The following is a 26,611-nucleotide window of genomic DNA, read 5'->3' as shown; positions in this document are numbered from 1 at the left end:
CTGGTCCAAACACTCCCTGGTAACCTACAAGAAAGGTCAGAGGAGGATGCACTTCCTCAGGAGACTCTGATCCTTAGAAGTCTGCAACAATATGAGTCTGTGGTGGCCAGTGCCATTTTCTGTGCTGCGGTGTACTGGGGTGGCAGCATTAAGGTGGTGGATGCTAAGAGACGGGCATCAATGACATATCTCCTCCATCTGTCACTCATCTTCACAATAAGGTACACAATTCTACTACAATAATTGTGCATTAACTGATGCTACCCCTACTTGATTTTTGGTTTTAACATGTGCAATATATTTGTTTTATTTTTATGATCTATGATTCTGTGATATCTGGGCAATATAATTAAGATGTGCAATATTATTATCCAGGATTCGGTGCAATGTACTTTTACTGTACTCTGCAATATACAGCGCCTTGCAAAAGTATTTACCCCCTTGGCATTTTTCATGACTTGTTGCTTCACAACCTGGGATTAAAATGGACTGTTTGACAGTTTGCACCATTTCATTTACAGAACATATCTACAGCTTTGAAGATGTCTATATTTTTCATTGTAAAACAAACAACAAATAGGACAAAATAACAGAACACTTCAGCGTGCATAACTGTTCACCCCCCTACAGTCAGTACTTTGTAGAGCCACCTTTTGCAGCAATTACAGCTGCAAGTCGCTTTGGATACGTCTCTATGAACTTGCCACATCTTGCCACTGGGATTTTTGCCCATTCCTCAAGGCAAAGCTGCTCCAGCTCCTTCATGCTTCAAGGTGAACCTCCGTCCGAGTCTCAAATCACAGGCAGACTGACACAGGTTTCACTTAAGAATATCCCCGTGTTTAGCACCATCCAACTTTCCCTCGACTTGGACCAGTATTCCAGTCCCTGCTGCTGAAGAACATCCCCACAGCATGATGCTCCCACCCCCATGTTTCACTGTGGCGATGGTGTTCTGGGGGTGATGGGATGTGCTACTCTTGCATTTTCCTTGGTGGCCGAAAAGTTCAGTTTTAGTCTCATCTGACCAGAGCACCTTCCTCCATACATTTGGGGAGTCGCCCACATGCCTTTCGGCAAACTCAAAACATGCCTTCTTATATTTAACGCTAAGTAATGGCTTTTTTATGGGACTCTTCCATAAAGCCCAACTCTATGGAGTGTACGGCTTATTGTGGTCCTATGGACAGATACTCCAGTCTCCGCTGTGGAACTCTGCAACTCCGTCAGGGTTACCTTTGGTCTCTGTGCTGCCTCTCTGATTAATGTCCTCCTTGCCCAGTCTGTGAGTTTTGGTGGACGGTCCTCTCTTGGCAGGTTTGTTGTGGTACCATGTTCTTTCCATTTGAAGATGATGGATTTAATGGTGCTCCGGGGGATCATCAAAGATTTGGATATTTTTTTATAACCAAACCCTGACTTGAACGTCTCAATAACTTTGTCCCTGGCTTGTTTGGAAAGCTGCTGGATTATACTGACAGATCACGTGACACTTAGATTGCACTCAGGTGGACTAATTATGTGACTTGTGAAGGTAATTGTTTTCACCAGGACTTTTAAGGGGCTTCATGGCAAAGGGGCATATGCACATGCCAATTTTCAGTTTTTTTTTTTATTCTTTTTTAATGTATTTTTTTCTCATTTCACTTCACCAACTTGGACTATGTTGTGCAGATCCATCACATAAAATAAGATTAATAAACATTTTAATTCCAGGTTATGAGGCAACAAAACATGAAAAATACCCTTCTACTTTTCCTGTAACTTTTGGACAAAGGTCCTTTTAGATTCCTGTACAGAGATTATTTTATTTTATTTTATTGTATTTTATTATGTTTTATTAGAAAGTTTAAGAGTGCTCTAATTTGTTAGCATACATTTCATTTTTTTTTTTCTGCCAGCTTATTATATTTTTACATATGGCTGCTCCTGCAAAAGAGCCGACTGCCATCGCTCCTCCAGCCAAAGAAAGTGTTATTCCAGCTACGACTCCAACTTTAGTGATAGCAATTCCAGTTCCTGCAGTGGCTACTGCGGCAGCAGCTGCTCCAAAAAGTCTATTTTTAAATGTATTCATCTCTTCATTCTGCCTCCTGTGTTCCTCCTCTTTCATTTTTTGTTCATCCATCTTTTGTTGAATCTCCTTGTACATCTCATTGGTGTAACACTGTCCCCCATTCTCCTCCACCAGCGCATCTATCTTACACAGAAGCTCTTTTACCTGAGTGGGGTCATTCATTTGTTTATTGTTGAAGACATGACATCCACCACCACATCCTTGGATGAGCTCTTTGAGGTCTGCACTGAGCTTTACAAACTTCTCGATTGGTTTCTTCAGGTCATCTCCCCCAGTGAACAGCACTATTATGTAACGTGAAGCTGTTTCTCCAAAATTCTCCTGGACCCACCTCACAGCTTTCTTCTCCTCCTTTGTGAACCTTCCCAGTCTGATCACCAGCAGGAACACATGTGGTCCTGGTACAGAAAGCTTGACACAATCCTCTATTTTACTTTTCATCTCCTTTTCAGCCATCTCTGTATCAAAGATTCCAGGTGTGTCGATCACACAAACATTTCTCCCCTGTGTTTGGCCAGATTTTTTACTGCAGTGCAGCGTAACAGATTTTGGAGAACAATCTTCTTCAAACACTTTCTTTCCCAAGATGGTGTTTCCTACTGCACTCTTCCCAACTCCAGTTTTACCTAACAGAACAATCCTGAGTTGAGTACTCTCCAAACTCTTTTTCATTCCTGTGGAATAATAATATAAAACATTTCAAGGCACCATACAAGTACTAAATTGCCTTACACACTAGCAGAAATCAAGCAAATGCAAATAAGTTAAACTAATATCCACAGTTACATTAATGTGAAGCACTAACTCTGAAACTATTAACACATGTAGCCAATGCATTTACCCTTGTCTTTCCACATCCCTCACATTGTTTTGCTGGTTTTGTGCTTAGTGTGAACAATTATCTGTAGGCATGTGCTCGGGGTCACAGCTGACAAATGAGCTGTGGCTGTTGACGAAAACTGCATCACTGGACCATTGCAGACCCCTATGGCTACATGGATGCCATAAACATGCCTTAAGTGTGTGAGCACAGTCTTATTGGAACCAGACTGTCAGTTTCCCACTGGGGTAAAGCACAGAAGCAAAGGAGTCTGGAATCAGATTGTGATGTCGGCAAGCAGTTTACACCGTGCACCGTTTACCTGTTCGCTGACACAAACATATGCCTGCTATTACCAGACCAGCAAACACCAATGGGTTTACTTTCATTCCTGCCACAGCTGCTGCCGCTGCTCCAATACCTACCCCTACCCAAGCTGCAGTTTTTATAAAATTCCATGTCATTGGAATCATCCTCTCCCCCACCAGGCTCTGTAACAACATGGATATGTACAGTGTTACACGTGCCACTAGGATGTATGTGATTAAAACAGACATGAAGAGTGATGCTGACACACAGTGATTACTGCACATCACTGAGTAGCCGTCCTTGTCACTCACACAGATCACATCATGTTGGTGTCACCCTGCAGAGAGGACTACAGGAATACAAGTACGAGTACAGGTTCATTGAAATTCATCTCTTTGCCTGCCCCATCTTGGTCTCCAGACTTGGGGGTCACAGCAGAGAGTCAATTAACATGCAGCTAAGAGCCTTGCTTAAGGTCCAACGGACATATTATTGATCGGCCAAGGCAAGGTCTTGAACCAGTGACCTTCCGATCATGGGCATATTCTAAACATTTGCCACAGACTGTTACTGTGAGTAAAATGTAGATAAATGAAATGCCATGGGGCTAGTTGCTCACTCAGTGGCACTGCAGCTTCCTGTGTTTGTGCAGGTTTGCCCCAGTCACTGTTGTTTTTGCCCACATGTGAAAAACACACAGGCAGGTAAACTGGTGTCTCTAAATAGTCCATTGTGGGTGTATGTTGCAGTGACACATGGAATACGATTCACTCATCTACATCTCTCTGCTGTCACCACTGAGCTGTGTGAGGGATACAGAGGAACTTACCATCACTCATGTTGGGAGGTGTGTCATTGCTGCGTTTCCTCCTCAGCACTGCATGTGTTACAGATACATGAAAGAGAAAAAAATCTATTACATTTATGGTATGAATAACTATGGCTCCTGACACAGGTGTGACAGGTTAACTATGAATACAGCATAGCCTCTCTCTGCCATCTCCATTAGGATATAGAGGATCTTACCATCACTCGGGTTGGGAGGTGTGTCATTGCTGTGTCTCCTCCTCAGCACTGCATGTGTTACAGATACATGAAAGAGAAAAAAATCTATTACATTTATGGTATGAATAACTATGGCTCCTGACACAGGTGTGACAGGTTAACTATGAATACAGCACAGAAGTGCTTTACTTGGATGTGCTGTGATACAGTAAACATCATTAGAGAAAGTAATACAGAACAGGAAAAAGGAAGGAAGGAAAGAAATGAAATAAAGAAAGTCAGATGACAACGGAGGAGAGGAACCAAAAACTCCCAAGTAAGGAGTAAGGAGGAAAAAACCTCTGGGGGTCCAAGGTCAACTGGCCCCCCAACCCCCCTAGGCATACTAACATTACTGAAAACAGAAAAGGATGGACTTACTTGCTAAGTAGTGTTTATTCAATGTGTTTATTATCCTTGTTGGCCTGTGAAGGATGGCCAAAGTTCATTAATAAGTCTTTTCTCACACATGCAAATAACACAGACTGTTTACTGTAGTCTCAGTGTGTCAGGGCTGCTATTCTGTTCTAATACAAAGATAAATTAATATTGATAAATTGTTGGACTCTACAGGAATGTGTGCTATTCTGTATCTCCCTAGTCACACTGCTTTCTGTACCTTCACTGGGTTCACCTCCGTTCAGGTGGTAAACATCACCTCTTTATCTCTCATCAGGCCCTGCAGTGCCTCAGACCTGCCAGGAGGACATTACCTTCATTGTGTTTTACCTGAATAAATACACACCGCCAGCATTTATGCTTTAATAGATGCTATAAAGCCAGCGTGTAAGTCAGGGTTTTTCTCTTTAGATAAAGAGAAAGATGTTTCAGGTCCAGGAACTGGTATTGTCCATTTCATAAAGATCATCAGTAAAATGTGAATGGCTTTGGATTCAAGAGTCTAATTGCCTGAAACACAACAGTGTGAATTTACTGAATCTAAATTGCACAGCAAAGTTTACATGGACATTTACACAAAAATGTTTTTGTAGTGTTTGTAGTACGAACCGCAGATGGCGGATCAGTAACTGAAAGTGAAAATTCAGCTCACCTGAATGTGTGATACTGCCGCTTCTCCTTCACACCTCTGTCAGAACAGTACAGTCTCAGGGAGCCTTAATGTGTGATGCTGCCGCTTCTCCTTCACACCTCTGTCAGAACAGCACAGTCTCAGGGAGCCTTAATGTGTGATGCTGCCGCTTCTCCTTCACACCTCTGTCAGAACAGCACAGTCTCAGGGGGCTTTAATGTGTGAAGTTCCTCTTTCCCTCTACATGAAATGAAGCTGATGGACCTTTACAGGAACACAAAAGCAGATCTTAGATAATGATCCCAGCATTTGCATTATGTACAGGTGTGTTGACTGGTTCTGCTGCTTGTTCATCTTTTGGGTGTGGGTGCTTAAATGTCATTTGCACAAAGAGAGAGTTTCAGTTTCCGCTTATAGCTACCATTGACCCAAACAATACTCAATATTAGTGTTAGACATGATTTTGCTGCATTTTCCAATTACAAGTATAAATATGAAATCACAAAACAGTAAAAAAATTAAATAAAATAGCTGTAAAACCCGTGTTTGTCTGGCCTGTCCTTGCAGTCCCTATTCCCACCTTTGTTTGCTTCCTGACCCAGGTAGTGTCTTGTCTTGTGATCATGTTGTCACTTGCCAAGTATCCTGTCCTGGGATTGTGCTGTGTCCCCCTAGTTGTCTCTGGTCTTCCTGGGTCTGTTTTGTGCCTCTAGTAGTGTCTCGCTCCTGGTCCTGTGTCGGTCTCCATGTGATGTTTGGTCCTGTTCTGCATTTTGTCTGACGTCTGTCCTGGTGTTAGGTCCCTCTCAGGACCTCCTCCCTGTCCAACATGCCTGGGGTGCATGGAGTGTGTGTGTGTGTGTTGGGGGGTTGCGGGATACTGTCGCAGTCGCTTCTGTCCCTCAAATTCTCTCTCCCTAATTAGGTTCTATGACTAAAACCAGCCAGTTTCCACCTCTCTTTTCAGTTCTCTCATGACTCACTCCAGCTGCAGACCCAAAATTAAAATTAAAACCCACACAAGCATAATTCAGTCCCCATTCCCAGCCGCCGTGTTCATTCAGCAGCGACCTTCCATTTCCCCCATCTTCTGACATCATTATACCACTTTTGGCGATGCACGAGTGATCTAATGATGCCAGAAAGCGGGGACAATTTTGCTGCTACCTCATCAATGCCTACTTCACCTAAAACTTCCAGCAATTAAGTTAGAGTTTTTCTCTCTAGATAAAAGACTTCTTGTTCTACTTACAGGAGCTGCTATTGTCCCATTTCAGAAATAGCATCAAAAAAAGAGAAAACTAAAATAAATGATTTTGGCAAATGGCATTTGCAGAGAAACACAACAGCATAAATTTACTGAATATAAACTGTATAGCAGCCTTTACTTGGACATTTACATTTGTAGTAAGAACTGCAGATTGGGGATCAGTAACTGAAAGTGAAAATTCAGCTCACCTGAATGTGTGAAGCTGCTGCTTCTCCTTCACACCTCTGTCAGAACAGCACAGTCTCAGGGAGCCTTAATGTGTGATGCTCCTCTTTCCCTCTGCATGAAGTGACACTGTGGACCTTTACTGGAACACAAAAGCAGACCTTAGATAAAGATCTGAACATTTAGACTAGTTACAGGTGTATTAAGTGCATCAGTAGGTTGTTAAGATTATATGACCTTTGCACAGAGGAGGAGATAAGGAGCATGCACTGATTACAGTGTGTAAGGAGTGTGCACTGATTACAGTGTGTAAGGAGTGTGCACTGATTACAGTGTGTAAGGAGTGTGCACTGATTACAGTGCATTGTCACACCCACCACATGACAAACCACCTCAGTTTTAGAGCCTGGGTGCAGCCATGCAGCAGGTGATACCTCAGTACCACAGTAGTCCAAATTGACCAGTGTGAGTTTTTCTTAACCAACCCTCAAGTTTTTCCCCTGTACGTTGGAGGATCTCTAATTTACAGGGATGAATGTAGATCAGGGGTCTCTAACTCCGGTCCTGGAAAGCTACTGTCCAGTAGGTTTTCCATCCTACCTGGCTTCTGATGAGCCACACCTGCTCTCAGGTAAATACCAGGAACAGGTGTGGCTTATCAGAAGCCAAGTGGGACAGAACACCTACTGGATAGTAGGTCTCCAGGACTGGAGTTGGAGACCCCTGATGTAGGATAATGTCAAACCCAGGAAAAAGCAATTGCAGATTAAGGGCCTTCCTAAAGGGCCCAATGGAGTTGAAGCAAATAGGGCATTCACGGGATTTAAACCAGCAACCTTCCAATTGCTGGAACAGATCCCTCGCCTCAGAGCCACCACTCTACTCCATTTCTCTTTGCACAGAGAGTGGGTTATTTCTTCTGCTTACAGCTACAATTAGCCATAGCAATACTCACTCTTAGTGTGAAACATGTTTTGCAGCATTTTCCAATTATTGATGTAAAAATCAAATCTCAGCACAGAAACTCAAATAAAGAGTAATCTATTATTATTTACTGTTGATGTTGATATCGTTGAAAATTGAAAAATGCTTAATATATATAAAGTAATATAATCCATCAATCCAACTTTCAGATGTTTGTCTAGTGCAGGATCACAGAGAGAGGCAACAGTCTGGGGAGGAAACCACATTATTATATGGGTTTTTCTTTAGTAGTTATTGTATTTATTGTTGATTATATATAATCACACTGTGGCACTCGATATCAAGTCACCCCGAGCATACAGAGCATCCAGCTGATAAACCCTAACTCCCAATTCTCTATAAGGACTTCTAAGTCCTGATTGGTCACGAAACACCAACAAACCGAGCTCAAGCATATAAAAAACACAATTTTCCTGCTCTATTATTTCACCTTGGTAGCAAGGTAAGTTCCACCTATTTTGCTCAATTTACCGAAATCTGTCTCAGTTTCTAGACTCTACTTGAGATATGTATATAGATATTGATCATATGATATTGAATGACAATTAATGTTTCGGTGTTCCATTGATTAATGATTAACACATTGACGTATTGTCATTGAATCACTGCAAATACATGGTTAACGTATGATTAGTATGATTAAGATGATTACTTATACATCTCATCTGTGGTTTTCACAGATGAGAGCAGGTTCACCCTGAGCACATGTGACAGACGTGAAAGGATCTGGAGAAGCCATGGAGAACGTTATGCTGCCTGCAGCATTGTTCAGCATGACCTGTTTGGTGGTGGGTCAGTGATGGTCTGGGGAGGCATATCCATGGAGAGATGCTCAGACCTCTACAGGCTAGACAACGGCACCTTGACTGCCATTAGGTATCAGGATGAAATCCTCGTACTGGTTAAGTGGGTTCTGGGTTCCTCCTGCTGCCCGGCTTTATGTGGCAAGAGGATACAGGCAGTTCCTGGAGGATGAAGGAACCATTGACTGGCCCCAACGCTTGGCTGACCTAAATTCTAGAGATCACCTCTGGGACATTAGGTTGCACTTTGCTCATTGATGCCCTGGTCCATATCTGAGAGGAGATCCCCCAGAACACCATCCGTGGTCTCATTAGGACCATGCCCCGACATTGTCAGGCATGCATACAACCACGTGGGGGCCATACAAACTACTGAGTATGTTTTTGAGTTGATACTGTACAATGAAATTTTGGTAAAATGGACTAGCCTGCTGCATCACTTTTTCACTTTGATTTTCGGGGTGTGTTTGAATTCAGGCCTCTGTAGGGTGATAATTTTCATATCAAACGATGTGCCATCCTTTCATTCCTACCACATTATGTAGTCCATATTAGTATAGATGTCCAGCATGATTTTTTCCACATTGAGATCTGATGTGTTTTCAAAGTTTTCCTTTATTTTTTTGAGCTATATCAAGGCTCAGTTCACCACCTGTGGCATTATAGAGGATGTGATGAAATATTATCCCATCCTTGTAGTGCTGAACAGCTCCACTAGAATGGTGAGTCTGCTGCAGAACCTTCCTGATATGACACTCGTTGCAAACTTTCAAGCTATCCAATACTGAATGTATGCGCCATTTGCATGTGGTTTACATGACTCAAAACCCTCAGAGCTGATAGATCACATGTTAGCCCTTCTTTGTAACTATAAGCCCGGCCTCATTTTAAGGGAGCTTTCCCTGCAAAAGCTACTTGCTGAGGTGTGGGGAGCAGTGGCTAATCTTACGGTTAAGAACTGCAGAGAGATTGCCAGGGGGCACACTGCCAGGCAGGCAGCTTGTTCAGCCATTCATACACAAGACTCAGATGGCTCACCACCACCGACTGACAGTATTGTTTATGTTGGGTATCAGCATAAGGCACCAGGCCTCTGCTTTGATCATGTTTGGTGACAACGCTAAAAAGTGCCCGTTGTAATTTTCATGGGGTGGGAAACACTCCAGTCGGCAATCGTTAGCAGCAGTGAGCATTGGCCAAGCTGGCAGCCTGCTCTTTGTTATGGATACTGTGTCTGGCTACCACTTCTTCTTTGATACTGGTGCACAGGTCTATGTTCTGCCCATGTCTGTGCTGGATCTGCACTCTGGTGAAAAGGGCCCAACCTTGGAGGCCAGCAACAGCAGCAGTATCCGTACCTATGGCACATGTGACACAGCAGTCTACCATTCCGGAGGCATGTTTTGTTGCCAATGATGTCCACTTCCCTGCTCTGCGCTGGTATCTTTCGCCCCAACAACCTGCTGGTGGAAATAAAACACCAGCGCCTAATCAACTCAGTGACTTTTATGTCTGTTCTGTGCTCGCACTGCCAACACTGATTTGTGTCAGTTGTCTAGCACCTTATATATTTGCGGAGTACCTAAATCTTGCCTGTACCACCTTCACATCAGTCATGGTCAAGCACAGTGTCGAGCATCACATTGAAAGAATGGGAACGCCAGTCTATGCCTGAGCCCGATGCCTCAATACAGGTAAATTGGCCATTGCTAAGGCTGAGTTTGACATGCTGGAGTGCCTCGTCATTGTTTGGCGTTCCAACAGTTCATGAGCTTCCTCTCTGCCCATGGTGCCCAAGCTTGGTGGAGGATGGTGCCATTGTGGTTATTACCATGAGTTCAACGATGCCACAATCCCCCGATCTACCCGATCCCCCTTATACAGGACTCTTCCCGATTGTCAGGGATTTTCCATAACCATTTTTTCAAAGGTTGTGTCAAAGGTTGACTTGGTATTATCAGTTTTCCATGCTTCGTGAGGACATCACAAAATTGCAGTCATCACCCCGTCTGGGTATTTTTGCATGCCATTTTGCATTACAAATACTGCACAATCTTTTCAGTGGGTAATGGCCAGTCTCTGGAACGACCTTCCATACTTGTTTGTCTATCTGGACGAAATTCTGGTAGCCAGCAACTCCAAAAGTAACTACTTGACTCACCTCTGGACCCTTTTCAGGTGCCTAAGCAGCCATGGGTTGGTTATAAACCCACTAAACTGTCAGTTTTGCTTGTCCTCCATTGATTTCCTCAGCCTCCGCATCACAGAGGCCGGTGTGGTTCCTCTACCTGCCAAGTTGGAGGCCATCTCTGCATTTCTCAGCCCGCTACAGCCAAGGCCTTACAAGAATTTCTGGGCATGGTCACTTTCTGCCATCCCTGTATTCTATGGGTTTCTCATCCTGCATATACACCGGCCCTTTGCGGATAAGATTGCCCACACCTGGCCTATAGGATAGAATGGTTAAGCAGGTCCTTGAGTGGTCAAATGAGCAGATCCAGGCTTTTGTGGCCGCTAAGTCTGCTTTGGTGATGCAACTATGCTGGCCCACCCATTGTCTAATGTCCCAGTCACGCTCACCACTGACACCTCAGACTATGTTGTGAATGCGGTACACAAGCAGTTAGTGGATGGTATCTGGCTGCTACTTGCCTATTTCAGCCAGTGAAAGTACTGCACTTTCAACTGTGAACTTCTTGGCATGTACGGGTTCCTCACACAAGGCCACCTGGTCATGCCGGTTGTTGACCACATGCCCCTGACATTTACGATGGTTAAGGTATCTGAGCTTTAGTTTTCCTGGCAGCAGCAGCAGCTTTCCTTCATATCAGAGTTCACTACAGACATTCTGCACCTAGTAGGTAAATGTAACCTGGTGGCTGACTGTGTCTCCTGCATGCTACAGGTGCTGTGCACTTGAGGTGGATTTTGCTCAGCTGGCAGTAAAACCAAAAGGTCAAACCGGAGGTACAGGACTACAGGAGCATGGTCACCAGTCTGCAACTAGCACATATACTCTGCTGGTACTGTGGCACCACTCTCTTAAATATGTATATATTTCCGCTGTTATTGGAATATTCCAATATTTCACATTCTCTGTCTATTTATATTAGTACCTGTACATACCTGATCCCCGAATCGAGGCGTTGAGGAAAAAAAATTCACCAACGAATCCAGCAGAAGAAACGAGGTTGATAGAGAAAAAAAGAGAGAAAAAACTATTAATAAAAATCAGCTTCGTCGTCATGGAGGTGTCCGTATTATATAAATAAAAGGACGGACACGATTTCAGGGAACCATCAGCAAGATCGGCTTTATCACACATAGTACCGTACACACGTGGCTTCTTTTCCATCTTCCATTATTTCCTCTCTCACGCAACGCCTACGTCATCACGTTCATCACAATGTCTGGAGATGCCATACGGTCCCGCAGCTTTCCAGGTGTTTACACTCCGCAGGGCAATGTGCACGTCGCACACCTTCACAAACCCTGGGAGTTCGCCACTGATGTCCTCGTGCTGCACTTGCTGTTCGCATCAAACTACATGTAGAACATGTTAAGTTCATCAGCGAACACGGAGACAGCACTCAGAGCAGTGGAGCTTTAACCTTTAAAGTCCATAATGGTGTGCAGACTGTACCACAAGCGGCAGGGGGGCCTCTACCCACTCTTGGTACCTGTGTTTCACCTCTCTGACTCAATGACTGCAGACATTGTAAGACTCCACCTTGCAACATCCCATATCGCCGGTGCTGAGTCCTTTATTGTAGGCAGCAGTACGTGTATTTACCACTTCCCGGACGGATCAGTCGACCCACGGTTTCTGATTGGTAAAGGCCTGAATGGTGGCTAAAGGAATGATCATCTGGGTGTTTGTCTGGGTCCGGGTGTTTAGCAGTCACTGAGTACGTCATGTAGCTGAGCCAAAGCCGTACGTACCTGTGTCTTCTTGAAGTGAGATATAAACGGCCGTAGCGATGATCGCCGTGAATTCGTGGCCCGAATAAAATGGCCGGCACATGATGGTCAGCTGCCCCGATGGTCATGTGAGGCAATGGGAGAGAGATGTAATGCTCCTGGGGTCGCGTCTGTTGTTGGTCATGAAACCAACAACCCCCCCCCCATCTTTTCATTTTCCAGTCTCCTCCATTCTGTCCACTCATAGTACAGTGAATGACTCGGGTGGTGTCACAGCGAGGTCCGGAACCGCTGAAGTTAGCCATGTCTCCGTGAAACAAAGAAGCCTGCAGTCCCTGATGTTGACCTTGGCTGCACCATCTTGCGTTAGTCTGGACACTGGACACTAAGCTAAATGTTAAGAGTAGCAACAAGAAGTCTGTGATCAGAATTCACAAACTGGGCACTTCTGAAGACCCTACGGTTCTGTAGGAGCTTCCATCCTGCACACGAGGATGTGATGGATCTCCTTCGCCGCACCACCATTATTGGAATAAGTCCAATGATATGACTCTGGACACAGAAACCAGGATCCGGAAACTTGCAGCCCCTGACCATTTGCAAAGTCAAGAACATGGGACCATATTCACTGGAGTCGCCAGACCGCTGGGAAGTGACACAATCCTCACAGCCGGCCCTGTCAGTGCTAGTGGTCACATTGAAAAGACAGCATGAAAAAAATGCTTTGTGAAAAACTCTGAAGTGGTATTTCTCAGAAGGCTTAGCTAGGGGGCGCAAACATTCCTGTGGTCCTGAGTCAGCAAATTTCACAGAAACTGTATTATGTGACATAGGCCCGGGAAAACATTTTGAGCTCAGACTGCTAAACGTTGGAACAACCTAGACAACAACAGCAGCTAACAACAAGATAACAGCCATGGAAATGTAGACTTTATGTATTTGGTTTTAAACCACAGACATGATGGGCAGTGGGGCATGCCGCCCTGCAGCAGTGTTTAGGGCCCCCCGGATGGTCCACATTTTTGCTCTCTCCTAATTCCCTAGGAAGGAGTAAAAATATAGACCATCTGTGGGGTCCCCGAGGACTGGTCTGAGAGTCTCCGCCCCACACCAGTGGTGAACCGTTTGCTGCATTTTTAAACTCTACTAGGTGGTGATCATAGTTCGCTTTGGAGCAGGCTTTGAGCTCTTTTTCGAAGAGAGAACACCATCTAGCAGAGTCAGAAAATACAGTAAATGGTTCATGAAACTTCATTTGGTCATCACTACCCTACAGTGACACTGCATTACCACCAACAACCAGTGGGGATGCTGAAGCACTCTTAGCCCACCCACCTCCAGTGCGACTGTCACGTAGTCCCATTGATTGGTGGGTGAATGACTGATAAAAAATAGCACGTGACTCAAACAGAAAATTAATTTTTGGTGGAACACTGTTGCAAATGTATTTTAACTAATTAATTCATGTAATTTATCCCTACAAATGGAGTCCCAGTTTCTCGCCCAGCACAATCTCATCTTGTTTGGAGGAGAGCTGCGTTAAAGCCGACCTTCATAAACGCTGAATTTGGGCTTGATTCTGCTTTTGCATTGTTTTGGACTTTGCCTTATTTGTCCTGGAGAGATTAGAGTCTTTTCAAACATCTAGATATCAAGCTTTTAAACAGGAGTTCAGGGTACCCCCCCCCACACACACACAAATATATACATGATAACTCTTCTACCTGAACTGTATATATATACAAATATAAAAATAAAATATAACTCTGTCTGCATATAAAGGTGCCAAAAAACAAAAAAGCAAAATGCAAATGAGTCATAAATGTGAATGTTCAGTGTCCTTGTCACAGTCCACCAGACCCTCGTCCCCCCACCCCACCCCCAGGACAATGATTGACCGGGTGGGGTGCTGCATCTGTTTCGTGGAGTACTTTAGCAAACTCTGGCTGCAGCTTGGACAGCATTTGTGGGTCCTCTCCCGGTGTCATGGCCATCTACATTGCAGCCGTCCTTCTCAGTGTACTTCTGTCAGCAGGTAAGCAGACACCCAGATGTCAGAACCTTCACTGCTGTGATTTAGTGTGTCCTGAACTCACTTTATGATTCTGAGTGTCTCATTGATCTTTGCTGATCTCACTGCATTTCTGTTTGATCTGTCCTGAACTCACCATGTGTCAGCATAATCTATCCTGATCTCACTGCATTCCTGTATGCATTATCCTTGACTCATTTCATTTTGCATGATCTATCCTGATCTCACTGCATTTCTATATGGTCTATCCTTGACTCATTTCATTTCACATGATCTATCCTGACCTAACTGCATTCCTGTATGCTCTATCCTGAATTTTATCATTTTGCACATGTTATTCTGGTATTCTGATTTTATCCTAAATACAATTTTTGGTACTTTGCTACGATTGACCTGGCAGTAAAATAAAACAAGTAGGATATTACATACCATTACATGTTTTATTCTGAATCAAAGTACTGTCCATATTCAAATAATTAACTTTATTTAATTAACTTAAAATTAATTAAGAAGAAAGATACAGACACCAGGAACAGAGAAGTGAGACCCCCTCTTTATGGAAGGACAGTGTTTGGCCACCTAGGAAGCAGATGTCCACTGCGGTCAGTGAGGCTTCAGTTTGATGGCAAATATTCTGAGCTTTTTTAGAAGATCTATGTAGAACTGTTAATACTACAGATCTGCTCAAGCAGCTGTATAGTTAATAGTTTTCTTTATTTATGTCTATTCTTCTTAAGCCTGAGATGTACTGATTGTATTTCGGCACCACTGACTCCTGGCAGAATACTTGGGTTTTCTCTTTGAGACGCTGTACTTCAGTGACCTCATAAGAAACCTGTTGTTTAATTGTGTTACTGTAATGGCTCAGAATGGTTAGTGGGTGACTAACCTTCTACTTTAGACCAGGGGTGGGGAACCTGTTCCATGGAGAGTCGCTGTGGGTGCAGGTTTTTGGGATGACCTGGTTTGCTTTTGTCCAATTTACAAATAAAGGAATCTGACACTGGCCAATCCTGATTGTCAGTTGCCTGGACACTTGCCAGGTCCACCTGACACCCTCCCCCCATGGAGGTGGGCCTGACCTTGTTTGTCCTCGGCCCCCCCAGCTGGGCAGCAGGCCCCGGCAGTCTCCATTGAGCCCCAGAGTGCCACCGTTCGGCAGGGGGAGTCAACCAGTTTTCACTGCCAGGTACTCGGTGGTTCACAGCCTGTGCGTCTAGAGTGGAAGAGGACCAACAACCAGCCACTACCAGGTGAGCCCTGACCAGTTACCGGTCATGTGTTCCAATACAGGACTCAGGGAAGTGATGCTACTTACTTTTCACATTGCAGACAATGTAAAAACTGGTCCAGGTGGTTCTGTCCTTACCATCGCTAATGCTCGTCCCGGCAACCAGGGCACCTATCGCTGCATAGCCACCAATGCAGCAGGCAAGACCCATAGCACAGCATCGCTCACGGTGAAGCGTAAGTACCGGCACTCAAGATCAACCAATGGCCTGTTTACTCCTGGATAATCTGTAAAACAGACAGCAGTAGCGTCCAGTCGCTGTGGATGGTAAAGCCTTGCTTAGTGACGTCTAGTCTGTAAAACAGATCATGGTGATGTGCATTCTCTGTGGATGGGAATAGCCCATCTAGTGACGTCTAGTCCGTAAAACAGATCATGGTGATGACCAGTCCCTGTGGATGGGAATGGCCCACTTAGTGACGTCTAGTCTGTAAAACAGACTGAGGTGATGACCAGTCCCTGTGGATGGGAATGGCCCACTTAGTGACGTCTAGTCTGTAAAACAGACTGAGGTGATGTCCAGTCCCTGTAGATGGGAATGGCTCGCTTAGTGACGTCTAGTCTGTAAAACAGACTGAGGTGATGTCCAGTCCCTGTGGATGGGAATGGCCCACTTAGTGACGTCTAGTCTGTAAAACAGACTGAGGTGATGTCCAGTCCCTGTGGATGGGAATGGCTCATTTAGTGACGTCTAGTCTGTAAAACAGACTGAGGTGATGTCCAGTCCCTGTAGGTGGGAATGGCTCGCTTAGTGACGTCTAGTCTGTAAAACAGACTGAGGTGATGTCCAGTCCCTGTGGATGGGAATGGCTCGCTTAGTGACGTCTAGTCTGTAAAACAGACTGAGGTGATGACCAGTCCCTGTGGATGGGAATGGCTCGCTTAGTGACGTCTAGTCTGTAAAACAGACTGAGGTGATGTCCAGTCCCTGTGGATGGGAATGGCTCGCTTAGTGACGTCTAGTCTGTAAAACAGATCATGGTGATGTCCAGTCCCTGTAGATGGGAATGGCTCGCTTAGTGACGTCTAGTCTGTAAAACAGACTGAGGTGATGACCAGTCCCTGTAGATGGGAATGGCTCGCTTAGTGACGTCTAGTCTGTAAAACAGACTGAGGTGATGACCAGTCACTTTGGAGGGTAATGGACCGCTTAGTGGCATATAGTCTGTAAAACAGACTGAGGTGATGACCAGTCACTTTGGAGGGTAATGGACCGCTTAGTGACATATAGTCTGTAAAACAGACTGAGGTGATGACCAGTCACTTTGGAGGGTAATGGACCGCTTAGTGACGTCTAGTCTGTAAAACAGACTGAGGTGATGACCAGTCACTTTGGAGGGTAATGGACCGCTTAGTGACATATAGTCTGTAAAACAGACTGAGGTGATGACCAGTCACTTTGGAGGGTAATGGACCGCTTAGTGACGTCTAGTCTGTAAAACAGACTGAGGTGATGACCAGTCACTTTGGAGGGTAATGGACCGCTTAGTGGCATATAGTCTGTAAAACAGACTGAGGTGATGACCAGTCACTTTGGAGGGTAATGGACCGCTTAGTGACATATAGTCTGTAAAACAGATTGAGGTGATGACCAGTCACTTTGGAGGGTAATGGACCGCTTAGTGACGTCTAGTCTGTAAAACAGACTGAGGTGATGACCAGTCACTTTGGAGGGTAATGGACCGCTTAGTGACGTCTAGTCTGTAAAACAGACTGAGGTGATGACCAGTCACTTTGGAGGGTAATGGACCGCTTAGTGACATATAGTCTGTAAAACAGACTGAGGTGATGACCAGTCACTTTGGAGGGTAATGGACCGCTTAGTGACATATAGTCTGTAAAACAGACTGAGGTGATGACCAGTCACTTTGGAGGGTAGTGGACCGCTTAGTGACATATAGTCTGTAAAACAGACTGAGGTGATGACCAGTCACTTTGGAGGGTAATGGACCGCTTAGTGACATATAGTCTGTAAAACAGACTGAGGTGATGACCAGTCACTTTGGAGGGTAGTGGACCGCTTAGTGACATATAGTCTGTAAAACAGACTGAGGTGATGACCAGTCACTTTGGAGGGTAGTGGACCGCTTAGTGACATATAGTCTGTAAAACAGACTGAGGTGATGACCAGTCACTTTGGAGGGTAAAGGACCGCTTAGTGACATATAGTCTGTAAAACAGACTGAGGTGATGACCAGTCACTTTGGAGGGTAATGGACCGCTTAGTGACATATAGTCTGTAAAACAGATTGAGGTGATGACCAGTCACTTTGGAGGGTAGTGGACCGCTTAGTGACATATAGTCTGTAAAACAGACTGAGGTGATGACCAGTCACTTTGGAGGGTAATGGCCCATTTAGTGATGTCTAGTCTGTAAAACAGACTAAGGTGATGTCCAGTCACTTTGTAGGGTAATGGCTCTGTTAGTGGTGATAATAAGAAAGGTAGCGTCTTGTTGAAAAAGCTACAGAATGCACATTCATAAGTGTCAAACACTAAAGGATTCATCCCTACACAGGCTACCAGATTCCAGTTTGCAGGTTTCTGATTCTGCAGAGTATATTCTCACAAGTTTCTGATGCTGCAGAGTATATTCTCACAAGTTTCTGATGCTGCAGAGTATATTCTCACAAGTTTCCAGGCTACAGGCTGAACTGCCAGAAGTACCTTGGGCTATAGTGTTCACCTTCATTTTTGACTTAATTGCCTTGTACTGTTTAACGGTCATTTTAAATGTTTTTTTTTTTGGTATGAATGTGACCATAATCACACACCATAAAGCACTGACTTGAACCTATTAAAAGTATCAGGTGTTGTCATACAGTATATAATTGAAATGTAAAAGATGCTTGTTAGCCTTACATGTACCATGCCGTTTCATTTTCATATGGGACTGACCATCTCACGCGTGAGGCAGCCTAATTTTTGCCTCTTCCCTAATGCCCACAGATCCCCCCAAGGTCCGGGTGACCCCTGGGGGGGCGGTTAGAGTGACAGTGGGTGAAACCGTGAACCTGGAGTGTCAGGCCTCAGGGAGACCCCGCCCATCTGTCAGCTGGTTCCGCCTGAACCACGGCGATGAGACGGTCCTGAGCAGCTCTGCTGCGACGGACACCCCTGTGGTGATGCAGGTAGTCTGCCATGGGCCAATCGGCAAACTCAGAAATGTGACGCCGGCCACCCCGAATAATCATCTGGCACCAGCTGCCTTTAAGCACCACCTCTATCGTCCCAGGTGTCGTCTGCACGCTTGGAAGACGCTGGTGTGTACTTGTGCCGGGCCCAGAGCAGTGAAGGATCTTCAGAAGCCAGGGTGGAGCTGACTGTTGAGGGTGGGACTTATGAAGCCACGCCCCCTTTGGCCTCTGTGGTTCCAGCTGAGTTGGTGGCGGTAGAGGGACAGAGCGTAACATTCCACTGCCACGTCAGCGGTAACTACCCCCCGCCACACACCGACACACACGCACACACACACATAACACGCAGAGATATCAGCATGTGCCTTAATATGGTGGGAATAATAGTAACCTTAAGAGTTATGATGTAGATCTTGCATTTGGTAACTAACATGCCGGTCCAGGCTCCCCCACACCCACCATCTCCTGGTCCAAGCTGCGTGCCCCTCTGCCCTGGCTGCATAAGGCTCAGGGGGGGACCCTGGTTCTGCAGAACGTGGGCCGCCAGGATTCAGGCCAGTACATCTGCAACGCCACCAATGCTGCCGGCTTTGTGGAGGCCACAGCCCAGATGGAGGTGGAAAGTGAGTGACACATATAGCAAGAGTGATGCTCCGCGGCCAAGATGACAGTTTGTTGATATTTGAGGACTGAATGATGCTCTAGAGCCAAGACGCGGTCTGTAGATATGTCAGGAGTGAGTGATTCTCCAGCACTGAGATGCGGTCTGTAGATATGTCAGGAGTGAGTGATTCTCCAGCACTGAGACGCGGTCTGTAGATATGTCAGGAGTGAGTGATTCTCCAGCACTGAGACGCGGTCTGTAGATATGTCAGGAGTGAGTGATTCTGCAGCACTAAGACGCAGTTTGTAGATATTTCAGGAGGTTCCTTGTTAAAGTCGCACAAAAAGAAAAAGATTCCAGTGAGCCAACAAATAGCAGTGATTCTGTTAGTTATAGGGAAAGTCATCCTACAAAATAACCCTCCTCTTCCTCTCTCTCGTCTCCCTCACACCATCCACGATTCTTTTCAAAGGTGAAATGCAAGTTAATTTGTTTTATGTATTTTTACTTTATATTTTGTATGAATAATTTTTTATGAATATTTTTGGATTGTGGAACGAATCTGACTTTCCGTTATTTCTTATGGGAAAATTCGCTTTGATATACGAGTGCTTTAGATTACAAGCAAGTTTCCGCAATGAATTATGCTCACAATCCGAGGTTTTACTGTATAAGTACCACTAGTGGTATGCGGAGGTATCACCTTTTATGATTTCAGTTACAATATAGGTACACGGAGAGCCTAATATTGGTACACAGTGTAAAAAGTTTGAGAACCACTGTTCTAGAACCACGTAGACAGTTTGTAGAAATTGTGAGCTTCAGAGCCAAACTAGGAGCTACCAGATGTATGTAATTTTTTCAATCTTCCTAGTTCCCCAAACTAATCTGCTACCCCCTACTCCTTGCCAATATTCCCAAACAGCGCCCCCATATGCAACCTGCTTGCCCGAACAGCTGCGTGTGCGGGCTGGGGACCCCATCCACCTGCAGTGCCTGGCCCACGGGACCACCCCCCTGCGTTTCCTTTGGTCCAAGGTGGGGGGCAGCCTCCCAAGGAGAGCAGAGATACGTGACAATAGCCTACTGATTGGCCAGTCACGGACGGCAGATGCTGGCACATACAAGTGTGTGGTCACCAACAAGCACGGCTCCAGCGAGGCCACAGCCAAAGTCACCGTCCGCTGTAAGTGTGAAGGACAGCTCACCATGTTCTTAGGAGATCTGCACTTTCATAATGTGTGAAGTATGTCGGGAGAAGGTAAACCTACATACTCAGCAGGCTCATGACTGTACAAAGTACTGAGCCTGTGTTGATTATCGCAACAGGGCTACAGCAAATGTGAGTGAAGGGAATGTTTCTCAGGTATGTACAGATAGAAAAACACAAGAGAAATGATAGGGAGTGAGGGTGAAGTGGAAGAGGGATGGGAGATGAGCTGAAGGGGAGGGGAGTGTTGGTTACAAAAGGTGAGTGAAGATGGTGGCGGGTAGCGAGGGAGGTGAATGAAAGGAACTGTAAATGTGGGATGTGTCCTGCAGGAGACCTTTATCACTGACAGCCAGCCAGTATGTAGTGCTGTTAGCCAGCTGGTATGAGGCACTGACAGCCAGCCAGTATGCAGTGCTGATAGTCAGCTGGTATGAGGCACTGACAGCCAGCCAGTATGCAGTGCTGTTAGCCAGCCGGTATGTGGCACTGACAGCCAGCCAGTATGCAGTGCTGATAGTCAGCTGGTATGAGGCACTGATAGCCAGCCAGTATGCAGTCCTGATAGCCAGCCAGTATGTAGCACTGACAGCCAGCCAGTATGCAGTGCTGATAGCCAGATGGTATTTAGCACTGACAGCCAGTCAGTATACGGCACTGATAGTCACCCAATATGTAGCACTGACAGCCAGCCAGTATGTGGCACTGACAGCCAACCAGTATGCAGTGCTGATAGCCAGCCGGTATGCAGTGCTAATAGCCAGCCGGTATGCAGTGCTAATAGCCAGCCGGTATGCAGTGCTAATAGCCAGCCAGTATGTAGCACTGACAGCCAGCCAGTATGCAGTGCTGATAGCCAGATGGTATGTAGCACTGACAGCCAGTCAGTATACGGCACTGATAGTCACCCAATATGTAGCACTGACAGCCAGCCAGTATGTGGCACTGACAGCCAACCAGTATGCAGTGCTGATAGCCAGCCGGTATGCAGTGCTAATAGCCAGCCGGTATGCAGTGCTAATAGCCAGCCGGTATGCAGTGCTAATAGCCAGCCAGTATGTAGCACTGACAGCCAGCCAGTATGCAGTGCTGATAGCCAGATGGTATGTAGCACTGACAGCCAGTCAGTATACGGCACTGATAGTCACCCAATATGTAGCACTGACAGCCAGCCAGTATGTGGCACTGACAGCCAACCAGTATGCAGTGCTGATAGCCAGCCGGTATGCAGTGCTAATAGCCAGCCGGTATGCAGTGCTAATAGCCAGCCGGTATGCAGTGCTAATAGCCAGCCGGTATGCAGTGCTAATAGCCAGCCGGTATGCAGTGCTAATAGCCAGTCGGTATGCAGTGCTAATAGCCAGCCGGTATGCAGTGCTTTTAGCCGCTGGTATGTGGCACTGAGAAGTGCTTAATGGACTGTCCTCCTCAGCCTTGCATTTACAGGTCATTAATTTAACAAAAACTTTAGTTCTAAGTGACATGCAAGTGAAGCATACAGAACATTGCACACATACGGCTGGCAAGGAGCTGGCCAGGCTGAGCGCCCAGTGAATGCCCAGTTAAGTATAAGCAGTAGTAGAGCAACACAATATCTTCCACACAAAGCAAGAACATAATAAGGCAATTACTCAAATCAGCAGGCAGTGTGACATTAATAGTATTCAGGGAACGTGGAGTGCTGTCAGGCTAATACAGGTCTTCCTAGAACTGACCGGTCTTCAGGTGTTTCTCAAAGTTGGAGAGGGAGTCTGATGGCCAGCTTGCCGGTACATAGACATTAAGACTGGAGCGTGATCAGAAGGTCTAACCCCCTCTTCTCCACAGAGAAAGAGCTCAGATCCCACTCTGGAGACCCTGTCCATCTGCATCTGCCATGGACCAGTTTGGACCAGTACGCAGAAGCAGGGACTAGTGGATCAGAAATCAGAGCAGAATATAAAATGCAGAACCTTCTGCCTTAGAGCTAATGCACATTCTATTCTCAGAAATGAAGCTGTCCCCCGAAACACCTGAAATAACTGATTAAATGTTCGTATGTGAAAGGCTCTCTGTAATTTCCTTCTTCCTCAGCTCCACACAAAGCTTCAACACGTAATTATTTTGTTTGTTAAATAACATACACAGGCAATGTATTTAAACTGAATTACTTTTTAAAAATCATGCATTAAACTGTATACATCGGAATTTGAATAAAAAAACATTAATGTTGCTGTATTTAACTGGATGACTTTGTGTCGATGGGTGAATTTAAGATTCTGCTGCGCAGACTAACAGTGTTGTGCATTTCAGGTCCAAAAACTACAAATCCAAACCAATATATTGTTTCTATTAACCAGTTGAATACTCTCTGACTGTGACTACGCTCAACTGGCTTGTGCATGCTTCCTGTCACACCACATAGAAGCAGCAGGTGGAGCCAGAGATACAGAGGGACTACTGGAGACACATTACACTTAGAGCAAAAATTATCGAATTACAGAAATCCCCAGCGCCTCATATAGACAGTTATTTAAGCCAACCTATGTTGTTTGACATTAAGTCTTAAAACTTTACATTTTTGTTCTTGTCTATGACTGTTTATTTTATAAACTGTTTATTTTGGACTCCATACATTGCATCTCCTGCTATTTAAATTAAGAACATTTAATTTTTTTGTGAAGTCTGTAAAGCACATAAACAGAAAATCTTTAGAGACATTGTCAAAATCCAAATTTGTCCATTCGGCCATTTCCATAAATCATATATACACTCAGAGTTCCAGTGATTTCGAGCCAATTCCAGGAAGCTATGAGGCATGAGGAATATTATGTCACGTCTGGCCATTATGCTGCACATGGAACACACACGGTCACCTGTGTCATCACACATTAATGTTACACGAATACACCAGCTCATCCCATTCAATCATCAACCCGCTTATCCAGCTCAGGGTCTCTGGTGGGGGTCCTGGGCCTGTCCCAAGCATCTTAGGTCTGGCGTATAATCTGGACAGGATGCCAGTCCACAGCAGAGCAAAAGATCATTATGAATAATCTATATCTAGGAGCTAAGGTGCCTCTTGATGGCAATATAAAGTCCCTAAATGTAACAATATTCATATCTGTGAAATTCTGTAGTCCTAAAAAGACACCGAGGCGTCATTCCCCGCCACCTCACACAGAGACGTCTGTCGCCCGCTGCCTCACACAGAGACATCATTCCCCGCCGCCTCACACAGAGACGTCTTTCGCCCGCCGCCTCACACAGAGACGTCTTTCGCCCGCCGCCTCACACAGGGATGTCTTTCACCAACCGCCTTACGCCGAGGTCTCTTTCACCCGCTGCCTCACGCCGAGACACCTTTCGCCTGCTGCCTCACGCCGAGACGTCTGTCGTCCGCCGCCTCACGCCGAGACGTCTGTCGTCCGCCGCCTCACGCCGAGACGTCTGTCGTCCGCCGCCTCACGCCGAGACGCCTTTCGTCCGCCGCCTCACGCCGAGACGTCTTTCGCCGGCCGCCTCACGCCGAGGCATCTTTCACCCGCCGCCTCACACAGAGACGCCTTTCGTCCGCCGCCTCACGCCGAGACGTCTTTCGCCCGCCGCCTCACACAGAGACGTCATTCCCCGCCGCCTCACACAGAGACGTCTTTCGTCCGCTGCCTCACGCCGAGACGCCTTTCGTCCGCCGCCTCACGCCGACACGCCTTTCGTCCGCCGCCTCACGCCGAGACGTCTTTCGCCGGCCGCCTCACGCCGAGGCATCTTTCACCCGCCGCCTCACACAGAGACGCCTTTCGTCCGCCGCCTCACGCCGAGACGCCTTTCGCCCGCCGCCTCACACAGAGACGCCTGTCGTCCGCCGCCTCACGCCGAGACGCCTTTCGCCCGCCGCCTCACACAGAGACGCCTGTCGTCCGCCGCCTCACGCCGAGACGCCTTTCGTCCGCCGCCTCACGCCGAGACGTCTTTCGCCGGCCGCCTCACGCCGAGGCATCTTTCACCCGCCGCCTCACACAGAGACGCCTTTCGTCCGCCGCCTCACACCGAGACGTCTTTCGCCGGCCGCCTCACGCCGAGGCATCTTTCACCCGCCGCCTCACACAGAGACGTCATTCCCCGCCGCCTCACACAGAGACGTCTTTCGTCCGCCGCCTCACGCCGAGACGTCTTTCGCCCGCCGCCTCACACAGAGACGTCATTCCCCGCCGCCTCACGCCGAGACGTCTTTCGCCCGCCGCCTCACACAGAGACGTCATTCCCCGCCGCCTCACACAGAGACGTCTTTCGTCCGCCGCCTCACGCCGAGACGCCTTTCGTCCGCCGCCTCACGCCGACACGCCTTTCGTCCGCCGCCTCACGCAGAGACGCCTTTCGTCCGCCGCCTCACGCCGAGGCATCTTTCACCCGCCGCCTCACACAGAGACGCCTTTCGTCCGCCGCCTCACGCCGAGACGTCTTTCGCCCGCCGCCTCACACAGAGACGTCATTCCCCGCCGCCTCACACAGAGACGTCTTTCTCCCGCCGCCTCACACAGAGACGTCTTTCGCCGGCCGCCTCACGCCGAGACGCCTTTCGCCCGCCGCCTCACACAGAGACGCCTGTCGTCCGCCGCCTCACGCCGAGACGCCTTTCGTCCGCCGCCTCACACAGAGATGTCTGTCATCCGCCGCCTCACGCCTCTCTTCTTTCGCCCGCCGCCTCACACAGAGACGTCTTTCTCCCGCCGCCTCACACCGAGACGTCTTTCTCCCGCCGCCTCACACAGAGACGCCTGTCGTCCGCCGCCTCACGCCGAGACGCCTTTCGTCTGCCGCCTCACACAGAGATGTCTGTCATCCGCCGCCTCACGCCTCTCTTCTTTCACCCGCCGCCTCACACCGAGACGTCTTTCTCCCGCCGCCTCACACAAACGTCTTTCACCCGCCGCCTCACACAGAGACGTCTTTCACCCGCTGCCTCACACCGAGGCGTCTTTCTCCCGCCGCCTCAGACCGAGGCGTCTTTCGCCCGCCGCCTCACACCAAGACGTCTTTCGCCCACCGCCTCACACCGAGGTGTCTTTCACCCGCCGCCTCACACAGAGACGTCTGTCATCCGCTGCCTCACGCCTCTCTTCTTTTGCCCGCCGCCTCACACAGAGATGTCTGTCATCCGCCGCCTCACGCCTCTCTTCTTTCGCCCGCCGCCTCACACAGAGACGTCTTTCACCCGCCGCCTCACACCGAGACGTCTTTCACCCGCCGCCTCACACCGAGACGTCTTTCACCCGCCGCCTCACACCGAGACGTCTTTCGCCCGCCGCCTCACACCAAGACGTCTTTCGCCCACCGCCTCACACCGAGGTGTCTTTCACCCGCCACCTCACACAGAGACGTCTTTCGCCTGCTCACATTAGTGGTGAGCTTCGAAAAAAACCCTTTGGGAAACGTAGCTGTGGATCTACAAAATTCTCAGAAAAGTATGAAAGACTCTTTGTGTTTCACTTCCAATGGTCTCAGGCTCAAAGCTGATAAAAGACATAAAACAGTGAGTCTAGCATCCTTCGTTCATGTGAACATTCCGCCCCCCCAGTTCCCAGGAGCATGGAGCGATCAACAGAGAGCGAGACCTATGGTATCCCTCATACAGCTGCCAGAAGGTGTCCTGATTAACCTCTGAGGCAGCGCTCCTCTGTCACACTGAAGTGGTCACAGAGTGTTCTGATTGGTTACATCATGATTACATAAATGATTACAGAGATCTATCAGCCTCAGTACTTTACCCTCTGGGACACAAACACCCCCGTCTCATTCCACTGGCATTCCCCAAGAGCAAACAAGCATTCATGTTATAATTATTTTCTATCCTCAAAAGGTCTCTTAATATCTCAAAAACGGAACATTTGGCCAGGATTTTATTAATTGTACTAAAAAATTTGCCAGTTCTTCC

General features: G+C 46.9%; 2 protein-coding genes across 2 annotated transcripts; one reads left to right on the top strand and one right to left on the bottom strand.

Moving 5' to 3' along the window:
• Positions 1 to 1,747: 1,747 nt before the first annotated feature.
• LOC125743122 (GTPase IMAP family member 9-like) lies at positions 1,748 to 6,850 on the bottom strand. Its single transcript, XM_049015799.1, has 8 exons — positions 6,773 to 6,850; positions 5,302 to 5,463; positions 4,870 to 4,945; positions 4,632 to 4,675; positions 4,233 to 4,280; positions 4,036 to 4,083; positions 3,323 to 3,388; positions 1,748 to 2,751 (listed from the first exon to the last, which is right to left on the bottom strand). Coding segments are annotated over exons 4-8 (1,065 nt in total). The 5' UTR covers positions 4,633 to 4,675; positions 4,870 to 4,945; positions 5,302 to 5,463; positions 6,773 to 6,850; the 3' UTR covers positions 1,748 to 1,849.
• A 7,458-nt stretch (positions 6,851 to 14,308) lies between these two features.
• On the top strand, positions 14,309 to 22,914 carry LOC125742311 (basement membrane-specific heparan sulfate proteoglycan core protein-like). The gene is made up of 8 exons (XM_049014218.1): positions 14,309 to 14,458; positions 15,562 to 15,708; positions 15,788 to 15,962; positions 18,664 to 18,877; positions 18,982 to 19,177; positions 19,327 to 19,506; positions 20,413 to 20,673; positions 22,525 to 22,914. Coding segments are annotated over exons 1-8 (1,224 nt in total). The 5' UTR covers positions 14,309 to 14,409; the 3' UTR covers positions 22,527 to 22,914.
• The last annotated feature ends 3,697 nt before the right edge of the window (positions 22,915 to 26,611 follow it).

Source organism: Brienomyrus brachyistius, chromosome 5 (genome assembly GCF_023856365.1).
Source record: "Brienomyrus brachyistius isolate T26 chromosome 5, BBRACH_0.4, whole genome shotgun sequence".
Taxonomy (NCBI): domain Eukaryota; kingdom Metazoa; phylum Chordata; class Actinopteri; order Osteoglossiformes; family Mormyridae; genus Brienomyrus; species Brienomyrus brachyistius.
The sequence above is the reverse complement of the archived record's forward strand: the minus strand, read 5'-3'. Positions and strand labels throughout refer to the sequence as shown.

Bases quoted from the DNA above. Each gene is read 5' to 3' on its own strand.
- LOC125743122 (XM_049015799.1), bottom strand. The intron at 4,084-4,232 runs GTAAGATCCTCT...TAACACATGCAG, and splicing joins ACCTCCCAACCCGAGTGATG to TGCTGAGGAGGAAACGCAGC. The intron at 3,389-4,035 runs GTAAGTTCCTCT...ATGTTGTTACAG, and splicing joins ACCTCCCAACATGAGTGATG to AGCCTGGTGGGGGAGAGGAT.
- LOC125742311 (XM_049014218.1), top strand. From the start codon at position 14,410: ATGGCCATCTACATTGCAGCCGTCCTTCTCAGTGTACTTCTGTCAGCA. The intron at 19,178-19,326 runs GTAACTACCCCC...ATGCCGGTCCAG, and splicing joins ATTCCACTGCCACGTCAGCG to GCTCCCCCACACCCACCATC. The intron at 19,507-20,412 runs GTGAGTGACACA...ATTCCCAAACAG, and splicing joins AGCCCAGATGGAGGTGGAAA to CGCCCCCATATGCAACCTGC.